This window comes from Equus asinus, chromosome 12 (assembly GCF_041296235.1).
Source record: "Equus asinus isolate D_3611 breed Donkey chromosome 12, EquAss-T2T_v2, whole genome shotgun sequence".
Taxonomy (NCBI): Eukaryota; Metazoa; Chordata; class Mammalia; order Perissodactyla; family Equidae; genus Equus; species Equus asinus.
In genome coordinates, this window is record NC_091801.1 from 23,184,697 (window position 1) to 23,205,607 (window position 20,911).

The window sequence follows — 20,911 nt, forward strand, 5'->3', positions numbered from 1 at the left end:
TCCCTGGTGAATTCTACCAAACATTCAAAGGAAACTTTATACCTGTCCTTCTCAAACTCTTCCAAAAAGTTGAAGAGGAGGGGAGGCTTCCTAACTCATTCTATGAAGCCAACATTATCCTGATACCAAAACCAGACAAGGACAACACAAAAAAAGAAAATTATAGGCCAATATCCCTAATGAACATCGATGCAAAAATCCTCAGTGAAATACTAGGTAATCGAATACAGCAAATCAAACACATTACAAAGATCAGACACCACGATCGAGTGGGATTTATTCCAAGGATGCAGGGATGACTCAACATCCACAAATCAATCAATGTGATACACCACTTTAACAAGAAGAATAAAAATCACATGATCATCTCAATAGATGCAGAGAAAGCATTTGACAAGATGCAGCATCCATTTATGATAAAAACTCTGAATAAAATTGGTGTAGAAGGAAAGTACCTCAACATAATAAAGGCCATATGTAACAAACCCACAGCTAATATCATTCTCAATGGAGAAAAACTGAAAGCTGTCCCTTCAAGAACAGGAATCAGACAAGGATGCCCACTTTCACCACTCTTATTTAACATAGTATTGAAAATCCCAGCAAGAGGAATCAGGCAAGAAAAAGAAATAAAAGGGATCCAAATTGGAAAGGAAGAAGTGAAACTGTCACTATTTGCAGATGTCATGATTTTATGTAGAGAAAACCTCAAAGAATCCACCAAAAAACTTTTAGAAATAATAAATGAATACAGTAAAGTTGTAGGATACAAAATCAACATCAAAAATCAGTTGTGTTTCTATCACTAATGATGAAGTAGCAGAAAGAGAAATTAAGAATGCAATCCCATTTATACTCACAACAAAAAGAATGAAATACCTAGAAATAAACTTAACCAAAGAGGTGAAAGATCTGTACACTGAAAACTATAAAACATTGTTGAAAGAAATTGAAGAAGATACAAAGAAATGGAAGGATATTCCATGCTCTTGGATTGGAAGAATTAACATCGTTAAAATGTCCATACTTCCTAAAGCAATCTACAGATTCAGGGCAACCCCTATCAAAGTTTCAACAACATTTTTTGTTGTTGAACAAATAGAACAAAGGATCCTAAAATTTATATAGAACAACAAAAGACCCCAAATAGCCAAAGGAATCCTGAGCAAAAAGGACAAAGCCGGAGGTATCACACTCCCTGATTTCAAAATATACTACAAAGTTATAGTAACCAAAACAGCATGGTACTGGCAACAAAAACAGATGCACAGATCAATGGAATAGAAATGACAGCCCAGAAATAAACCCACACATATACGGACAGCTAATTTTGGACAAACGAGCCAAGAGCATTCAACGGAGAAAGGAGAATCTCTTCAATAAATGGTGTTGGGAAAACTGGACAGCCACATGCAAAAGAATGAAAGTAGACCATTATCTTACACCATACACAAAAATTAACTCAAAATGGATTAAAGACTTGAATGTAAGACCTGAAACCATGAAACTTCTAGAAAAAAACATAGGCAGTATGGTCTTTGACATCCATCTTAGCAGCATAGTTTCAAGTATCACGTCTGATTGGGCAAGGGAAACAATAGAAAAAATAAACAAATGGGACTACGTCAAACTAAAAATCTTCTGCACAGCAAAGGAAACCATCCCCAGAACAAAAAGACAACCTAACAATTGGGAGAAGCTATTTGCAAACCATATATCTGATAAGGAGTTAATATCTAAAATATATAAAGAACTCATACATCTCAACAAAAAAACTAACAACCCAATTAAAAAATGGGCAAAAGATCTGAATAGACATTTCTCCAAAGAAGATATATGGATGGCCAACAGGCACATGAAAAGATGCTCAACATCATTAACTATCAGGGAAAACTACAATGAGCTATCACCTCACTCCCATCAGAATGGCTACAATCAACAAGACAGGAAACAACAAGTGTTGGAGAGGCTGTGGAGAGAAGGGAACGCTTGTTCACTGCTGGTGTGAGTGCAAGCTGGTGTAGCCATTATGGAAAACAGTATGGAGATTCCTCAGAAAATTAAGAATAGATCTACCATATGATCCAGCTATTCCACTGCTGGGTATTTATCCAAAGAACTTGAAAACACAGATGCATAAAGATACACAAACCCCCTGTGTTCATCGCAGCATAATTCACAATAGCCAAGACTTGGAAGCAACCTAGATGCCCATCAAGGGATGAATGGATAAAGAAGATGTGGTATATATACACAATGGAATACCACTCAGCCATAAGAATCTATGAAATCTAGCCATTCGTGACAACATGTATGGCCCTTGAGGGTATTATGCTAAGGAGAATAAGTCAGAGGGAGAAAGTCAAATACCATGTGATCTCACTCATAAGCAGAAGATAAAAACAACAAACAATCACATAGAGACAGAGATTGGATTGGTGGTTACCAGAGGGGAAGGGGGACAGGGAGGAGGATGAAAGGGGTGATTAGGCACATGTCTGTGGCGATGGATGGTAATTAATCTTTGCATGGTGAACATGATGTAATCTGCACAGGAATCAAAATATAATGATGTACACCAGAAATTTATATAATGTTATAAACCAGTGTTATCCCAATAAAAAATTTAAAAACCAACTTTTGAACTAATTTTCAACCTGGCTGCTGATTTCTGAGCTTTTAATTGTGAGAAGCCAACAATACACTGACAAAAGAATGTCCAGTGTAATTTTATATATTATGATTTGCAGCACATTTCCAATTTTTTTCCCCCATTAAAGTACTTGGGACCAGCTGATCTACACGTGGTAGTAATGGATACTACTGTAGTCTACTGTGGGACTTTTATTACCTGGACCCCCCAGATGCTTTTCTTATATCCTGACAATATAATAAACACAATAGGTAGGGACAATAAGACCAGGTGATTTCTCAGAGCCTCTCAGTCACACCGGAGCTACCACAGAGGACTCTGGAGCATGGTGACTTGGGGCCTCAGTTGCATTTTTTATACTTTTCCAGGCGGAGGAAAGTTAGTAATGACATCAAATCCTGCTATTCGTAGAAAGTACATCTCATGATCCAGTAGCCTCGATATTTGCCCGATTTGAGTTATTTTCTTAAGAAACAACTTCCATTTATTGAACACCAACTAGTGCTAACCTATGATCATCGTCACTCCCATTTTACAGGTGAGAAACTGAGGGTAATACGATTTAAGCACCTTGTTCAGAAGCACATGGCTGGTTAGGAGGCGGCTGGGATTTGAAGGCTGTCATCTGGCTTCAGAGTTCGTGCATTTAATCACTATTCTATTCTGCTTCTTGGATACCATCAAGTAGGGCATGTGGGGTTGATCCTTGCAACAGCTCCACGTGCCAAATAATATACCCATTTCCTCCTGAGGAAATGGAGACTTCAGAAAGTAAAATCACTTGATCAGGTTTAACTCTTTTTTTAACTGAGTGAAATCTAGAAAAAATAGACCTGCTCCTCCATGCTTACATTTCCCTCTCCACGGGAAGGGCATTCATGAGCAAATCAGGCTGTGTGACCAGGGGAGAGTATGTAGCTCAGAATGAAAAAAGATATAGCTTGCTTTCTTATCAGATCTTCAGGGGCAAATTGTGAATTCTTGCCAATGTCAATTTGAGCGTAGGTGAGAAAGAGCAAAAGGCTCATCGAGCAATAGTGTCCCCTCAGGTCTCCATTACATAGCAAGGTGGTGGGTGAGCTGAAATGTAAACTCTGCTCACCCTGAAAGGGCCGGCTGCGTTTTATGAATGAATATGTGGGTGCTGATTTACTCTAACTCATTTCAGTTGAGCCTGGCAGGCTGAGAAAACACAGAAGTAGAGGTCTGCTGAGGCCCCATCTCTGGAGAAGGCTGGTTTCTGCTCCCATAGCCCTGTGCACTCCTGTGCCTCACTTGGCACACCTAACTCGAGCAGACAGAGCCCTTCCTGTGCCTCAGGAGGGTAGTACTTCCCATCGCTCGCAGTTCTGCACTTTCGTTCACGGTGTCTGGGTCTAGATGAATGAGATTTACATAGTTTTAATAAATATTAATAACCATTTTAATCTCAGTAAACCTTTCATATGAGACATTCAAATCACTTCCCAGTCATCTTAGGCTCCCAACAAGAGGGAAGTAATCACTTTGTGAAGCTGTGCCAACTCTTCCAGGCCTTTCGGGCCCCGTTCAGGCTGGGTCTGTGTGACAGGGAACATGTTTGGGGAGAAAATAAACAAGTGCCATGGATGGGCATGTGGGCAGATGGCACCCATAAGCCCACCCCCATTTTCAAAAGTTGTACTCCTGTCTCTCCTTTTAATTTATTTACCACCTGTGCTCTATTATTTTTGTAGTGGGATGTTTTATAATATTAATACTAGAAGCTAATATTTATTGAGTGCTTGCCATGTGCCAAACCATGAGCTGTGTACCTTAAATGCATTATTTTATTCAACTATGTCATTAGATAGAAATCATTATCATCCCCACCTTACAGATGAGAAAACCAAGTCTCAGAGAGGTTGCTTGTCCCAGGTCACATAACCAGTAAATCACATGACAGCATGCAGGTTCAAACTGAGGTTTGTTAGCTTCTAGTGATCTTTGGCTGTCAATAGGATAGCCTTATCATTCCCCTTCTTGTTGAAAGCAAAATATTTTTAGCAAATAGTACAGTACAGTTTGAAAAGAATTGCTTCAAGTAGACCCAGCCTTTGGTGAGGGGGAGAGATTACTTCAAACAGCCTAGTGAATTAGGAGCCTATAGAGTGAATTTTAAAATCCCTTGCCATCCATAGGATCAGGCCAAATGAGCTTCACGTTCATGAGCCGTTAGAGCTGGAAGATATCTCAGGGATTACCTGGTTCAAGCTTCTTATTTCACACATGAAGAGACTGAGGAACTGAGAAGTGAAGGAACTCGTTCAAGGTTATCATAATCACAAACATTCGGATTATTCCCTCGGAGATTTGTTTCTTCTTACTATTATTATTTGCTGTTAGTTCTTAATGCATTTTGAGATATGTGCATACCAAATGATAATAAAAAATAAGACATTTTGCTATAATGTATTTCTTTGTGTGTAAATCACTACTTGCTGGCGTTCTATGAATCAGTCTTAGCAGACGGGAGTTCTAGAACACTTACAACAACTCAGCACGAATGAAGTCAGCATATTCTCCGTGCTCATCAAAATTTTCCTGTTCTCAAATCCAAAGTGTTAATGTACCATTCTCAAAAGGACAGCTGTTCCCTCTAGTTTAAGACTGATGCCTTGTCTTGATGGTTTATGTGTCTCAGAAAGAATTCTCTCACAGTAGCTGTTAGCTACTGTAAACAGCTGTTAGCTGTTTATGTGTTTGCACCATTGCTGGACCATGGGTTGCACAATGGGTGCTTTGCTGGCAGAGACCTTGTGTTTTCATCATTGTCCTCAGTCCCTTAGTACCAGCCCTGGCACAAAATCTATACTCATCAAATGTTTCTTGCGTGAATGATGGATGGGTGATTGTAAAGACCTGGAAATCTTTCTCATCAATATAGCATTGTAATGTGAAGCTCATCATTAATGCTTATGGAATAACAGAGCAGAAATACAGAAAGGCAGCCCAGGCTCAGGCGCAGACTTGACCAAACTCTAGACTGATAGTGTTCAAACATTCACATACCTTTTCAGGGTTAGATTGCCCTATCTCAATTTATTAGCCGGAGGATAGCCAGTGGTCACTAAGATGTCCTACGCCATCATCATTTTAAGAGGAGGAGTAACGATATGAGGTAGTGAAGGGGCACTCTAGAAATTCCTTTTAATTATACTGGGGAGGTTCTTTATCACACTTTTTAAGTTAAGCCTATATCTCCCCAAGTAACAGAAAACTTTCAATGATGATCCCTCTGTGAAAGCTCAAGCCACAGGTGAAATTTCGGAGACTGATTCATGCATTCTTTCTCACTCAACATTTATTGGATATTGTGTCATGCACCAAAAAGACAAATACGAAAAAGACAATCTCCTGCCCTCAAGGAACTTGCAGTCTTGGGAAGAGGGGTAAGAAAGAGCACACAGTAAACACATAGTTACAGTAAAGCTGGGTCAAGGCAACTCACTCTGAAGTCAGACTACGAGGGCTCAACACCCACTCCATATTTCACTAGTTGTGTGACACTGAGTGAACTACTTAACTTTCCAAAGCCTCGTGTCATAAAATATAAAATAGGGACATTAATACCTGTTATGCAAAGTTCTTGGTGTGTTAAATGAGATGATATATATAAATGCTTAACAGAGTATGTGGTAGTATTCAAAAATATTAGCTATGATAACAGTGGTTCTTACACTCCTATTATAAATGCTTTCATGGAAATATGGACAGAAGAAGGGCACCTAACTAACAAGGGTTGGGATGGAGAGGTAAAAGAAGACTAACTTTTTAAAGAACAATAAAGATTGGTATGAATTGGTAGGCAGATTGTGTCCAGGGTGGTTGAAATTGGGATAAGAAGTGGTTGGTCTCTCTTTTAGGTGTCTGATGGAATAAGCCGGAAGGCTAGGAGGCATGTAAAAATCTCAGCTATTTAAGGCAAGTCTTGTGCTTCCAACCAGTTGGACCAGAGAACAAGAATGGCAGAGGGAAAAGCACAGATGCAGGAATTGGATCATCAAGGGCCTTTACTTTGAAGGCCTTGCAGGTCATTGAAGAATTTTAAATAGGGGAGTGACATAACAGAATTTTGGAAGGATCACTCTGGCTATGGTGTAGACTAGAGTGGCTCAGAAGAGACTAGACCATATGCAGAATGTGAGTTGGGAGGCTGTTTGCAGTAATGTGGGTGAGAAATGATGAGAACCTAAACTAAGGCACTCACAATGGGAGCAAAAGGAAGTGAAGGAGATTTGAGAAATTTTCAAGAAGAAAGGGGTAGGACTTGGCAATTAATTTGATGTGAGGAGCAAAGGCAAGCAGCAGCCTTGGATGACACCCAGATTTCTGGTTCTTGAGATGGGATGGATGGAAGAGCAGGTGAGGCAGGAAGATGATGCATTCAGTTTGGGATATGTTGAGTTTGTGGTTCTTTATAGGACTTTCAGGGAGAAATGTCTAGCAGGCATTTGGATAGAAAGGTCTGGCACTCAGAAGAAATACAGGATTTTACAGTCATGGAGAGGATCCAAGAAATTATTTCATGTGTTGAAAACAGTTGATTTAAAGCCATCTACTGAATCCATTTTTGTTGTTGTTAAAGATGAGAACACTAAAGACAGAATATATGGTTCTTCTAGAAGACCAGTTTTCAATTTTCTTAAAATAAACAACTCACTTTGATGAACAGAATAAAGTTTCTCGCAATTCTAACACTTTGATTTTATTGTTCCAAAACACTGCTGTGAATCTGGAATTGCCTTTTGACGACAGTAAACCTGTGGCCTTAAAACTTCCTTTGTGGTTGTGTGGAATATGTTTTTTTAAATGAAAGCCCACTATTATAAAGCCATATGGCCCCAAACATGCAGTGACTATGCTCATGAGAAAGAAAAACCAAGTAAAGATACTATCTACATTTACCTACTCTGATCCCAATTGGCCGCAAACAGCAGAAGGATCTTCCTGCCATAGTGGTCGCGGTTTTCCAGCACTCCAGGGAACCCATCGATGAGAGCCCTCTTAATGCCGGGATCATCGGCCTTGAAGTTTTTGAACATGTCCAGGTTTAGCTGGCGGTACTGGAAGTACTGGGCCAGGAGTCTAAAGGCATCTGCTTGGTGAAACTTCCTGGCTCGGAGAAATCTCAGGATGAAGGCATCATCTGTACGTAAAAATCCAATGTCAGGCCTGGTGATGATCATGTCCCTGACTTGCTGAATATCCTGATGTAAAACATCTGGGTTTTCATTCAGTTCCAGGCGAGCTTTCTCTATAGTCTCTGGACTGAGTCCAGCCTGTAAATGGGTCATCTTGGCCAAATCTCCCTTCCAAGTGCTTAATTTTTCGTATTTGGAAAGAAGAGGAACTGGTCCCATTCACGTGATGGTCTGCTGAAATCGGGGCCCATTCAACAGATTTTTGCTACCAAACAGCCACTGAAACAGACAAACAGAGGGTCTTCTTTCTGGTCCTGGGAAGCAGTAGGACATTCAGGTCCTATGTGGTGGTAGCCATCCAAAAGAGAAGCAAAGTCAAGGCCATTGCCCACTGCAAAACAAATGCGCACAAGAGAAACAAAACAGAGATGATACAAGAAAGTCTGGGCAAGTTAACTGGAACTTAGATAGAAAAGTCGTATATTATGCTGTGGGTGTGATTAGATTAGGTATCCAAAAAACAAAGGGTAAATTATTCTTAAAATGAGATATTTAGCATAATTTTATTACTGACAACTTGAATGGATAATATGCAAGTATTTGAAACATGTTTGGAAACATTTTAGTTACACTGACTAGTTAACATAATAGTATATGGTCAGATTAGTAATAGATGGCTCTTTTATTAGTTACCCTAAGTAACAGTAAGAAGAGAGAAAGATCCTTCTGTTACAGCGTGCTTTATGGGGCTATTCATAAGACTAGATGTGGCAGAGAAATTACGGCTGCTGTACAATTTATTGCTTCCCATTAGCCCCTCTTCTCAAGTAGAAGTACCTTTCATAGAAATACTCCCTCCCCCACCTTTTTTTAAGGCAGCCATTTGAATCTTAACAATAAAAAGGGTCTGTTAAAGGTCACCCCATCATAACCTCACAGGTACCTCATTACTCATAATTGAACAAACAACAGTGGGGGTTGGGAGGGCACGGGCTCATGGCTGGAAACTTGACCTTTAATAATCAAACTGAACAGCAATCAGAAAGGATGCTCATGTGTGGACATTTACAAGCAGTTTTATTATTTGCCTTTGTCATCTTTCTGCAGAAAAAGCAAAGGGACTTGAAACTCTTGGTCGCCTTCCTACCTAACCCAACATCCATACAGACTTAAGAATCATTCCATTTTATGTAACTTTTCTGTTGTCCTGAGATATTATTTTACTAGTGATAATGATCGAATGTTTTAATTCCCTCAGATACCTCCCTTAAGATTTCTCTACCTAAGCGGTAGACAGAGAAACACCCATGTCATTTGCATCTTTCTCATCTTAAATACAAACGTCTAAGCTCTCTCAGACATTGGATTGGTCTAACCTGGAAGTTCCAAATATCAGAAGACATACATGTTGTAAATAAACGTAGAGGCATATATTTTTTCCCTAGCTTTCTTAGGTCAACAGTATCTGCAATAAGAGAGAAAACATTTACTCCCAAGCTAATTACTATTGGTAATGCTTTATCATACAAAATAATTTAAAATGTCTCTTCTACTTAGTTTAGGACTAGCAGTAATTTCTTAAGGGAGACAATCAGCTCACACATTTCTGCTTTATATTGACTTTGTAAAATGGGAGAGATGAAGGACAGTTTCAGTAACGGGTATTCATTTTCAGGACAATAGAATAATAAAAATTTTATTTACAAAATGTTGGCTTTGTAAAATAATTTGTAAGAAAATAGCATTTAGCTCTGTGATGTGGGAAAACAAGAAACAGAGCAGAGTCTTGATTCTCACTGATTTATAAGGACTTAGAATAGTAAAGGAAAATAGTACTATGAACTATTCCTAGGATTGGAAGAAATTTCAAAATCCATCTAGGTCCATGCCTATCTGATGTTAAAATTCCCTCTCTAATAGCCTCACCACACTCCTTCAAAAAATTGCCTCGTTTAGTGTCTTCCTCTTTGAATTCATCCCTACACCCACTACAATCTATCTTTGCTCTCACCAAGCAATGACCAGGATGACCGTATAATTTATTATCCAAATTTAGACACTAGGAGGCGCTAATAAGAATAATGCTGGAACAACAAGCACAGACCGGAACAGTTCCAAACAAACCCAGACAGATAATCACCCTACTAGTGAATGACCTTTCTGTTGCTACACCCAATGGACAAATTTTCAGTACCTATACGGATGACCTCTATCAGTATTTGATACTGATGGCTTTATCCTTCTTAAAACTCTCTCTCCTATTCTCCAACTCTCTTTTCTGTGACTCCAGACACACTATTTTTCTCCTAGCCTTCTATCTATTCCTGCTCAATCTTCTCTTCCTGTGGTCACTGCTTTACTGTGGTGTTTTCAGGATCCTGCTCCATGATTTGATCACCTACATTTGGACAACTTCAGTCCATTTCTCTCTCCTGATCTGATCTTCAGACCACATATCCAACTGCCTACTGAACACCTCCACTTAGATGTCCCATAGACACCACACTCTCAATATATTCAAAACTGATCTAACCACAGTCCCTTGTCCTGAATTTGCTTCTCCAACTCCATCTCTTAGTGACTGACACCATCTTCTGTGCAGTTTCGCACGCTAGAAACTGAGAGTCAACTATTATTCCACCCTCTCCCTTACCATAATATTTCTGAAAATCTGTCCAATTTTTTTCCATCCATTTTCACTGTCTTTGTTTAGGCCACATCATCCCACATCTGTTTAGTCCTGCAACATTCTCCTTGCTGCGAACCTTGTCTTTTCCTAGTCTATTCTCAGTATTACAATTGAAATCTTCTCATGTCACTCCTTGATTGGCACTGATCAGTAGCTACCAATTGCCCTAGGATAAACTACAAAACTACATAACATGGTCTCCAAGACGCTTCATCATTTGGTCCCTATCTGTCTTTCCAGATTCACCCTCCGGCCATGCAGCCACACTGAGCCACTTGCAGTTTCTCCTCACTTCTGTGGGCCCTGGCAAAAGATTCTCTCTCTGCCTACAATGACCACTGATTAACTCCTTTTTGTCCTTCAGGAGTCATCTTGGAGATTATTTTCTCTAGAAAACCCTGCCTGACCTTCAGAGGTCATGGGTAGCTCCACAGCCCCAGCCACACCACATTTTATTGTCATTTTCCTCTCTCCCTCTCTACTCCAAACCCCTTGCAGACAAGAGCTGGATCTCATTCGTCTGTGTGTCCCCAACATAGTGCCTGACACAAAGAGAATCAGCTCCATGAGCAGAGTGACTTTGTTGTTTTCATCATCTATCCTCAGTGCCTAGGACAGTGCCTGCCATGGATTAAGCGCTCAATAAATAATATAGAATAAATGAATAAAGAAAGTAGTTGAAATGTTTCAGTGAGTAAGTGGTTTCTCCTACTATTTGGGTACCTCTAGAACAGTGTTCTTTAAATGAGGGCATGCAGCTGACTTTTAATTTCCTCTCTCATCTACCAAGCATTTTTTTTCCTAGGAGAACTTAGCCTAGGTGCATTGTACTTCAGATCATGGACTCCTTTGAGCACGCTGGGCAATGTTCACAGTTCCACACCACGCACAGGATGCTTAGAGCACAAGGCATAGCAAGGGCTTGTCCTCTATAGAAGATTTAAAGCAGCTGGGAGTGAGTTACTTACCTTATATTTCAGGAAACTCAACGATGTTTCCTAGATAAATTACTACAGGTTCAAGGGGAGAGTCGTGGGTTGCATTTTTCATGGCCCACTTCCACACATAGCTATGTCTCCAATCTATAATATCTGAAATAAATTTGCTTCAATCTCTATCTTTATTTTGTGCTCAGCATACAGCGGAAGGTTCTGGGGAGAATACCCAAGCCAGGGTCACTGGGTTTCATACTTAAGATGAAATAGATATTTTCCATTAAAGGCAAATCCTTCATTTCAGATGTCTGAATACACTGCTACTTAAATAACAACTTAAACTCATAATATTTAAGGCACTAAAATGCTATGCTATTCAAGAACATTCTCCAGGATGTAGCATTGTCAATTGACTATAATCTTTTGTCCACATGAAGGATTTGGTTCTCGTTCAACTTTTCTGAATTGGTCAAACAAATATAAAAGGATACATCGGACTTGATATCACATGAAGAAGTAGGAGTAGTTTTGTATCCTGGTGGTATTCATAATAATAATAGCTTTAATTTAATTTAATTTAATTTGTTATTTATTATAACTGTGTTTATTACATCCCAGGCACTTACATATTCTCTTTTTATATATTATATTGTTTAATCCATAGAACAACTGTATGAAATAAGTCTATTATTGTCTCCATTTTTCAGATGAGGAAACTGAGGCATAGAGAGGTTAAATGACTTTCCCAAGGTTACACAGCTACTAAGAAGCAGAAACTGAATTCAAGCCGGAGTAATCTTTTTCCAGTCCCACACTCTTTACTACTATGCTGTTCTGCCCCTTCTGTGTAGCAGAGAGGTTCTACTACTACTTAAGACCTATCTGACCTCCAGCAAGTCACCTTTCGTCTCAGAACCTCACTTTTTTCCCTCTCAAATCCCTTCCAGATTTACCATTCTACAAACCCAAGTATGCCTAAAGGGATTGACAGATATTCTCAGGTAGCCTAAAACCACCCCTTACAGATGTCCAGTTACCGTGTTGTCCTCATTTAGTCCTTAGAAGATGACTGAAGCTTCTTAAAATCTAGTTGTCTGTGCCTTTTCCAGCTATCACAATTTTTTGCTCTTCCTTTATGTATTTTCCTTTGGCCAAAAAACCCGATCAAAGACCCTGCCATTCTGTTTGAAGGATTGATACTTCTCCATGCTTAGTGAGTGCCAAGGATGACCTGGGCATTGAGATGTCTTAATAACCCAAAAGGGTGTTTTAGGCAGGTTCATGTGAGCCTCAGAAACCATCTTTTCCATTGCTGGTTGAGTCCCCAATGATTTTTTTTTTTTCCTAAATATTGGCAACTGAGCTAACAATTGTTGCCAATCTTATTTTTCTTTCTTTCTTTTTTCTGCTTTTGATCCCCAAATCCCCCCAGTCCATAGTTGTATACTTTAGTTGTGGGTCCTTCTAGTTGTGGCATGTGGGACGCTGCCTCAATGTGGCCTGATGAGTGGTGCCATGTCCGCGCCCAGGATCTGAACTGGAGAAACCCTGGGCCCCCAAAGTGGAGTGCACGAACTTAACCACTCGGCCACAGGGCCGGCCCCCACCCAATGATTCTTTATTCAGAGATTGTTCCAAATACGTGGAGAGTAACTAACCACACTCTCTGGTGAGGCCAATGTAGGAACTAACTTCCAGTTCTAATCCATGCTTTTCCTAATGAACTAGAAATTTTGGTAGTGGTATTTTTGTATGAGAGAGAGGAAAGAAGAGTGTCCATATCATGATATTTGAAATCACAGCATCAATAGATTCCGGATTCATACTCCATGTCAAGTTTCCATTAAAAAAAATCTATTTGTATACTTCTTCATACAGAATTCAGTCTTAAGAAAGTATATTTGCACACACCCTAGTATTTATGAATCAAGGAGTCTAGGTGGAAAAATCATTTCATAAAGTATTTATAATTCAAATGAAATCTATTTTGGTTATTTTATAATCTATTATTGTCATTTACTTCATTATCTTCAGAAACACATTAAATATAGTGGGAAACAGAATAATAATAGCAATGTCTTGTCTACAAATATGTACATGTGTATGTATTATTTCAAAGCATTTTACATTGATTATCTTTTATTCATTGTTAACAATGGTCCTGCAATAGGTAGAGGAAAGATAATTCCCTGGAGATGCTGAGGATCATGTGAAATAATGTAGGTAATAATGCTTGGGAAATGAAAACCTCCATTTTACATTTACTATAATATTTTTGTTGATATCATAATTTTGTTGTCTCCAGGTAAATAAAAGAATATTGAGGACTAGAATAGCTAAGAACTTGGCTTACAGTCAGATAATGAGCTAGTATTGAAGTCGAAGGAAAAAACAAGCAAATATGCGTTAACTACTTACTATATGCCTACGGCTTTGATGTTCTATGATCTAATCTCCACACCAACAGTTAAAGCTAGGTTATTACTTGTTGGATGAAAGGAGAAATCTGAGATTTAGATAGACTAAGTATAGCTGGGAGAACAAAGATCTGCACCCAAGCCTACCTTACCCAAAGCCCGTGTTCTGTCCATGACCCTGCCCTGCCTCTCAGAGTAGGTGCTTTCCATATTCCACCCTGGGTACCACTGCCCTCTCACTCACTCACTCACACAGCAGGCACACACCAACAGCCCACCGGTCCTAGGGAAGATCATTTAAGGGATGCTGTAAAATTGGCCAAATTGGGGGAGAAAAGAGTATATTATTGTCATGACCAGAAAGACAAAATCTATAAAGCCTAAATGAGATATAAAGAACATCAATAATTAATTAATAATACCTCAAATATTTATTGTTTCTGAGTGTTCTTGGTAATACAAAGAACAATTTTAAGTACACACAAATTTAAATTAACCCAAATACATAACGAGAAACTATGCCCATATTTGTTTTGTGGGCTTCTTTTATGAGAAAAGATGAAAAATGAATCTCAGTGATAAAACTTTCCACATGAAAGTCTAATCAACCATCTCAGCCATCAGTAGGTGTGAAAGTTATGTTTCCAGATTTTAAATCCTTATTCAGTAAGGTTAACCCTTATCGCTCTTCACCTTTCTAAAATCTCACTTCAAATTTTTTAACTGAATATGTGATTTCCCCTAGAAATGCCGAAAGGAATTTTTATACTGAATGAAATAAAAATAGATGCTGCTGATACATCTAGACCAAAATTAAAAGTCACAGTGAGCAAAAATCTTTTTTTTTTTTTTGAGTACGACTCTATTTGGAATCTTTCCTGAAAGACGATATGCTCCCTTACTGCCAGTGGAGCCTACACTGAAATCTCAGAGGTTGGTTGATTACAACATTCTTTGGTGCTGACCAGAAAGGAGTCTTCTCTCTAAACGATGCATTTGAGAGTGAGCATTAGGGCTGACAAAGGTACACAAGCCCCGAGAGTAACAAAGTGGCCCCCAACACATCAACTTACTATCCAATGTTAGCCAACTTGCAGATATGAACTATGCATACCAGGGGCAGGGATTATAGTCTGGAAAGATAAAAGGCAGTCAAAGAAGACCTTTAATCATCTGAAAGTGTAGCATGACCAGAATTTAGCCCCTGGCACATAGTCAACTTTCTATCACCTTTGGCTCAGTCCTCACCCAGGGCTTACCCTTGCCACATAAATTTTCACCATGTGTACTCCCTTGGCTCCCTCTAAAATAGCAACCAAGCACACAGTCAGCTGCTCCCATTTGCTCTTGTTCTTAAGAAGGATTAAAAGTAAATTGGAATGAGTTCCGTCAGAGTAGAGACACTGAGAACTTCGACCCACAGTAGATGCCAGACCAGAATTAGAATAGGCTGGGACTCATGAAGTGGACCTACTTGACAGAAGATTGTGTCCTGAGTTCTAGAACAATCTATAAAGCTTTTCTTCTTCTAGTTTGCTTTGGGGCAAATAATGCAAGTTGAAGGGAAAGACAACTTGTAAGGAAGGCCTGGGATTTTTCTGCCCCCTCATTGTGTTAGGTAGAAATGTTTTTGATTGAAGTAGTATTTAGCTTACATCTCTCTGTGTTCTAAATAAAGACAATGTCTAGGGGAAAAAATTTATTGAGGCAAAGCAAATTAGACTGGAATGTTTTTCTATGCCATTAAACTATCTCCGTAAGAATTCACTGGCAGTCAATGCCCCAATTTAAAAGACAGATTAGTTGTGCTTCTTAGAAGTATCAATGGGAGGAGAAGGAAAAAAACACTTGGAAGAGGATATTTCTCTAAGAATATACTCTTTTTGAGGAAGAGGATCCTGAGGAATGTCAGAAAGGCAGAGCTCACCCCAAAGATGGCCATTAAATCCATTCGCCCCCTTTTCCATCACTGTTTTTCCCAGCATGTCTCTGTGACTGGGACCTTTCTGCTGGATGTGATCGGGCAGATGACGGCAGCGACAGTAATCAGAGTTAAGAGGACTGCCTGATGAAAGTGAAATGCAGCAGGGTGAGTATGGGTGAGTTTGGAGGAAGGGGCTACTTGTCTAATTTTCTCCTCAGCTAGAGCTATGACTTCTGAGCTCTTATTGCCTTAGAACTTGGAGTGGTTTTGAGTTTTTTTTTTCAGTATGAGTGCCATTATTTAAGAATCGGATGTAAAGGTGGGAATGTTAAAAAAGAAGAAAACTCTTTGTCTTTGCTTCTCGAAGTGTGGCCCATGGATCAACAGGATCAGCAGTACCTAGCAGCTTGTTAGGAATACAGAATGTCAGGGCTCACCCAGACCTGCTGAACGAATGGCAGAATCCCCAGGCACTTTGTCTGCACATTAATGTGTAAGAAGCAGTAGTGCAGAGGATTTGTAGTGAATCAGAGATTGAGAAGTTAGGTTAATTGCCCCTGAAATCAAAGCTCACACTCTCTGTGGACAATAGTGCTACAATGTCCAAGAGGAGCATAAAAGCACCCCCAATGTGTTCGTTCCTTTTGGAGCACCAACACTCAAAATAGCTTATCAGAACGCCTGATTAATTGTTCTCACGCATTCTTGCATGCTCTATATATCAGACAAAAACAATGAAGAAAGGAAAGAGGGAGAAAGCAAGAGAAGGTGAGAGACAGGGAAGGAGAAAGAGAAAAAGGAAATAGAAAAATCTCACACGTTTTGTTTGTTTTTTTTTACCACATGTTGGACTTTGAGCCCCCAATTGCCTGTCATTTGAGCCCTCAACTGCCATTCCCAGGCCCACAGATTCCCTCCTACTTCCTACAAAATGAAGAACACTGAATACACTATGTACTTGACACACATAAAGGTCTGGAACTTCACGCAAGACATTTGAGCAATAATAGAAGCTGAATTGATGTGGTGTTATTTTAAGGACAAGAGATGGAGAAATAGGTCTGCACAATACCTACAAATGGGAAATATGGCTTTCTAAAAGGATCCAGGAGACAAGAGTGGATCATCTCAAACACATAAGGGGAAATTCCTGCTGGTTCAGAAGTAAGGAAGAAGAAAAGCTCGTAGAAAATTAGACTTCCACACAGAAAACTTTCTCTAATACCCGCTATTGCCTAATAACAGGTCTGTAAATACGGAGAACACAGGGTTACCAGACCAGAGAAGACATGATAAAGGATATGGGAGGCAGCAGGGTTAGTGAAGAAGAATGAACTTATTTACTGAATAAGTGAAAGGCTTTTTGGGGGAGGGGATTGACCAGTTGATTTCTACATCCATGAAGAATCAAAGCAAAGAACCAAACCAACTTCGCTTAAGCTAAGAAAAACTTAGATTGGAAATTAAACTCAGTTTTCTTTAGAAAGATATAACACTTGGGGCTGACATGAGGGGTTGCAGTAATTTACACTGTGGATCTCCTCTTGAAACAACTTTATTCCAGTGAAATCTGGAGAAAATGAACAATAACCAAAACAATCAAAATTTGGGAGAAGGATGTAATGGGGGAAAAGATTTCTCTTGACAATGTTGAGGGGTATTTGGGGGCTAATTGCATGTGGCCAAACTTCATATTTTGTATACCCATTCTACTGTGCTACCTTCTCTGAGTCACCATGTAACGGGACAGCAAAGAAGATCCAAGTTAGCCTGGATCCGTTTACTAAGGATGGCTCTGCTCTGAGGGGGTGTGTAAAGTTGTGAATAGACTTCTCAGAGTTAATAAGGTGCCCCTTTGTAAAGCCTACAGAAGTAAGCAAACACCACCAGTTCTGAAGAGTTCTAGATTCCCCCTTTTGGCAAATGAAGGACCTTCCAGCTTTGTACTTCCATGATTCTAAAAGGATGTGCCCCTCTGTGAGCATGTCTACACAAATGTATCATGTGACTCTGCTGGAAATACATTTTCTGCTCACTTTTAAATCCCTTATAAAAATGAGAGAACTCCATTCCTGAAAATATGAAAAAAGTAAAATAGCCCTTAATAGAAAAATAAATAAATAAAAGAGGAAGCCAGGATAGCCACAGGCTATAAAAATTCATAAGCTCAGCATATTTCAGTCAGAGAAAGGCATCACTTCTGAGACAGATGCTTGTAAATCTCACCGAAGCAGCATTGTTTTGAAATTTCCCCAGCCTCAGGAAATTGTATTAAGCACAGGAAGACAGCGGCATTAGAGGCACTGAATTCCTGGCCTGAGTTTCTGGTTTGAAGCAGCTAGAATTGGCGATATGTACACTTTTAAAGATTGTCTGGGCTGAACCATTCTTTGCAGACAGATAAGGGAGTTTTAAGAATCTTGTTGCTTGAGGACTTGAGAGGTCTTGTTTACTATGGATATTACCAATCTAAAGACAGTATATGGATGACCAAATTTTCTTCTTCTCTAAAATCCATCTCATCAAATATTTTCACTAGTTTTCTTGGTTTGAATTCAAAAGTGAGTGAATTGTAGAGGCAGATAGAATTATGCCAATGTTTATGTAATTAGTAGCGATAAGTAACTTTTGTCACAATACTACTATTCCTCATTCAAAAGGAGTATTGGTTGCTGATTCTTCCTCAAGCCTTCTTCCCGAAGATGCTTGTTTGTGACCATTCTTTATTTTTGATCATGCTCTAATGATGAACAAGCTGGTTTTGATGAAACTTGCTTCATTGCCTCTTTTCCTTTTTAAAGAGGCAGAATAATGTACTAGGGTGATTTTTAAATGAACATTTTTGTGCTCTGGTTTAAATTTGGTTGTTACATGTGACCTGACATTATTCCCATATGAAAACATGATCCATCTCATTTTTAATTAAGATGTTAATTTTATGAAAAACAATTTGTGGAGAAAACCCCAATACTTTGCTGTTCAGTAATAATTGATTAAATGGATACCCACCAAAAGATTTTTATTTATGATAGGCTCAGGGACTTATTTTCTCATATTTGTTAGCTCTTGTAAAACAGATGATCCTGGCTAAATTAAAGAGGTGCTATGACTTGGGTTTGGATCTTCAAGCTATTGGAAAGACGTTCAACTTCCCTTCAGCTAAGATAGAAAATGATAGCACTCTAAAAGCAGAGCCTGGTAGAAGACAGTTACATAAAATGCCTTTTCAATTTTTGCACTCTATTACCCTTTACTATTACAGGAAAATGGTATTATCGCCTGATTACTGAGAAAGCACACAAAAATCTCGCCTTCCGAATCCGAGTCAGTCCTTGACTAGGGATGAACAAAGCCAGGCCATCTGTTCTGAAAATCATTACTACTTTGGCCATTTGGGCAAGGGATATATCTTGCTTGCTTCAAAGAGAGGTTTAAGATTGGAAAATTGAAATGAAATAAGTAGACAGGAAGAGACATTTGAACAAATAGCACTTTCCAATGAGAGCCACATTTGTTAGGTTATTATCATCATCACTTTAATTTCCACTCTGGTCACAGAGTTAACCTTTGGGGTCTCCATTTGACAAAACATTTCAGTAAAAAACTTAATTCCAGAGTTTCTGCAAGAAATGCTTAGGAAGGAAAACGGGCGTGTGGGTGAAAATGAGTCATCAGTCACCGCCACCCTGCTTCCTGGTGATTCTCCACTGGAAAACCAGAAACACGGGTTGAGCTTACATGTCTATTTTACCGGAATAACACTATACCCCAGGCCGTGCTAATTTCCTCAACTAAACAGTCCCTAATCTGCTGAAAGGCAGCTGGCTAACTGCTGGTGTCTGGCAAGTGTCCCATCTGTCCCCCTGCCGGGGGTCTCTTTCTCCTCTTCACTTTCCCTTTCTCTCAAGCAGTCTCTCTTTGTTTTCAGGGGTGTCGTCCACCTGAACTTTCTTTCCTATGCCTGAAAACTTGGGCTCTTTTCCTCTACCCTGCAGACCTCGGGCTTTGTTTAAGTGACAAGACACAGTTGTGTTGACTATAGTTACGGCGCTGGTGATGGTGGAGATCATGACGGTGATGGTGGAGATGGGGGTGCTGATGGTGTAAGGGAGCGCAGGCTGAGCGGGCGCCGGGAGGAGAATGGACCACGGAGGCGGTGGAGAGCAGGGTGCGGGAGGCATGGAGCGCGGAGGGATTGCAGATGGGAGCTGTCCACGCACCGAAGTGCTGAAACGCCGCAGCCATGGCATCGCAAGAGCGGGGGAAAGGCAGGGAGGCGCTGCAAATACAGAAGGGAGAAAAAAGGCAACAAATACCTTCACACCGCCGCCCAGCCTTGCTTTGGGAATGTGTTTCTGCAGGTGTCCTCGCTGGTGAGCTGAGTGGGTGAGATCTCCTATTCTGGCAGGTTCGGGCTCAGATTTCTCTAGAAAGCTGTGAATGAGAGCCCCGGCTCCACTGGGCTGTGATTTTGGTAGGAGGCGTGTGCGCCCGAGACTCTGTCCTTCTATACCGAGCCTAGCTTTCCCCTGGGTCCTAAATGCCTCCGCACCTCTGCTCTCCCCCGTTCCATCAAGACACTACCAAGAATTATTGTAATTTTGTAACACCTGGGACAAAAGTACCGGCACTATCACCGCCTCCCCCCCCCCAACGTTAAAAGCAGAATCTTTCTAACAGATTAATGCAACCTCTGAAACAAGAGTGAGTGTGTGTGTGTGCGTGTGTGTGTAAATTTAACAGATGAGAAAGTATCACAGACCTATGGGGAAAAGGCTGCATTATTTTATTAACAAATGGAGGTAAGAAAATGAACGATTTGTAAAAGGCTTAAATTAAAGCCCCATCGCACCAAAATTAATTCCACATAGCTTAAAGAGCTAAATTCAAAAAGTAAAATTAAAAAAGAATTAAAGGACCCTAAGAAATATTTTACTGATCTCAGGATAGGGACTGTTTTTTAAGCGCAAGAAGAATCGCAAAGAAAAAATATCAATGTTTGAGTGCATAAAAATACTTTTGTATGCAAAAATGTCATAAAAGCATAAATATAAACAACCACTTGGAAAAAACTGCAACAAATATATGTTTCATACATAAAATATCTCATATATCAAAAGAAAAACACTAA

General features: G+C 39.7%; 1 protein-coding gene across 1 annotated transcript in view; it reads right to left on the reverse strand.

Annotated features, from left to right (window-relative positions):
- Positions 1–20,288, reverse strand: part of CLVS1 (clavesin 1) — a 175,116-nt gene extending 154,828 nt beyond the window's left edge. Inside the window, exons 1-2 of the mRNA XM_014860795.3 lie at positions 20,097–20,288; positions 7,580–8,206 (exon numbers count right to left, since the gene is read on the reverse strand). Coding sequence (XP_014716281.1) covers positions 7,580–8,034 — 455 coding nt within the window. The 5' untranslated portion in view covers positions 8,035–8,206; positions 20,097–20,288. The remainder of the gene's footprint in view (positions 1–7,579; positions 8,207–20,096) is intronic.
- Positions 20,289–20,911: the final 623 nt, after the last annotated feature.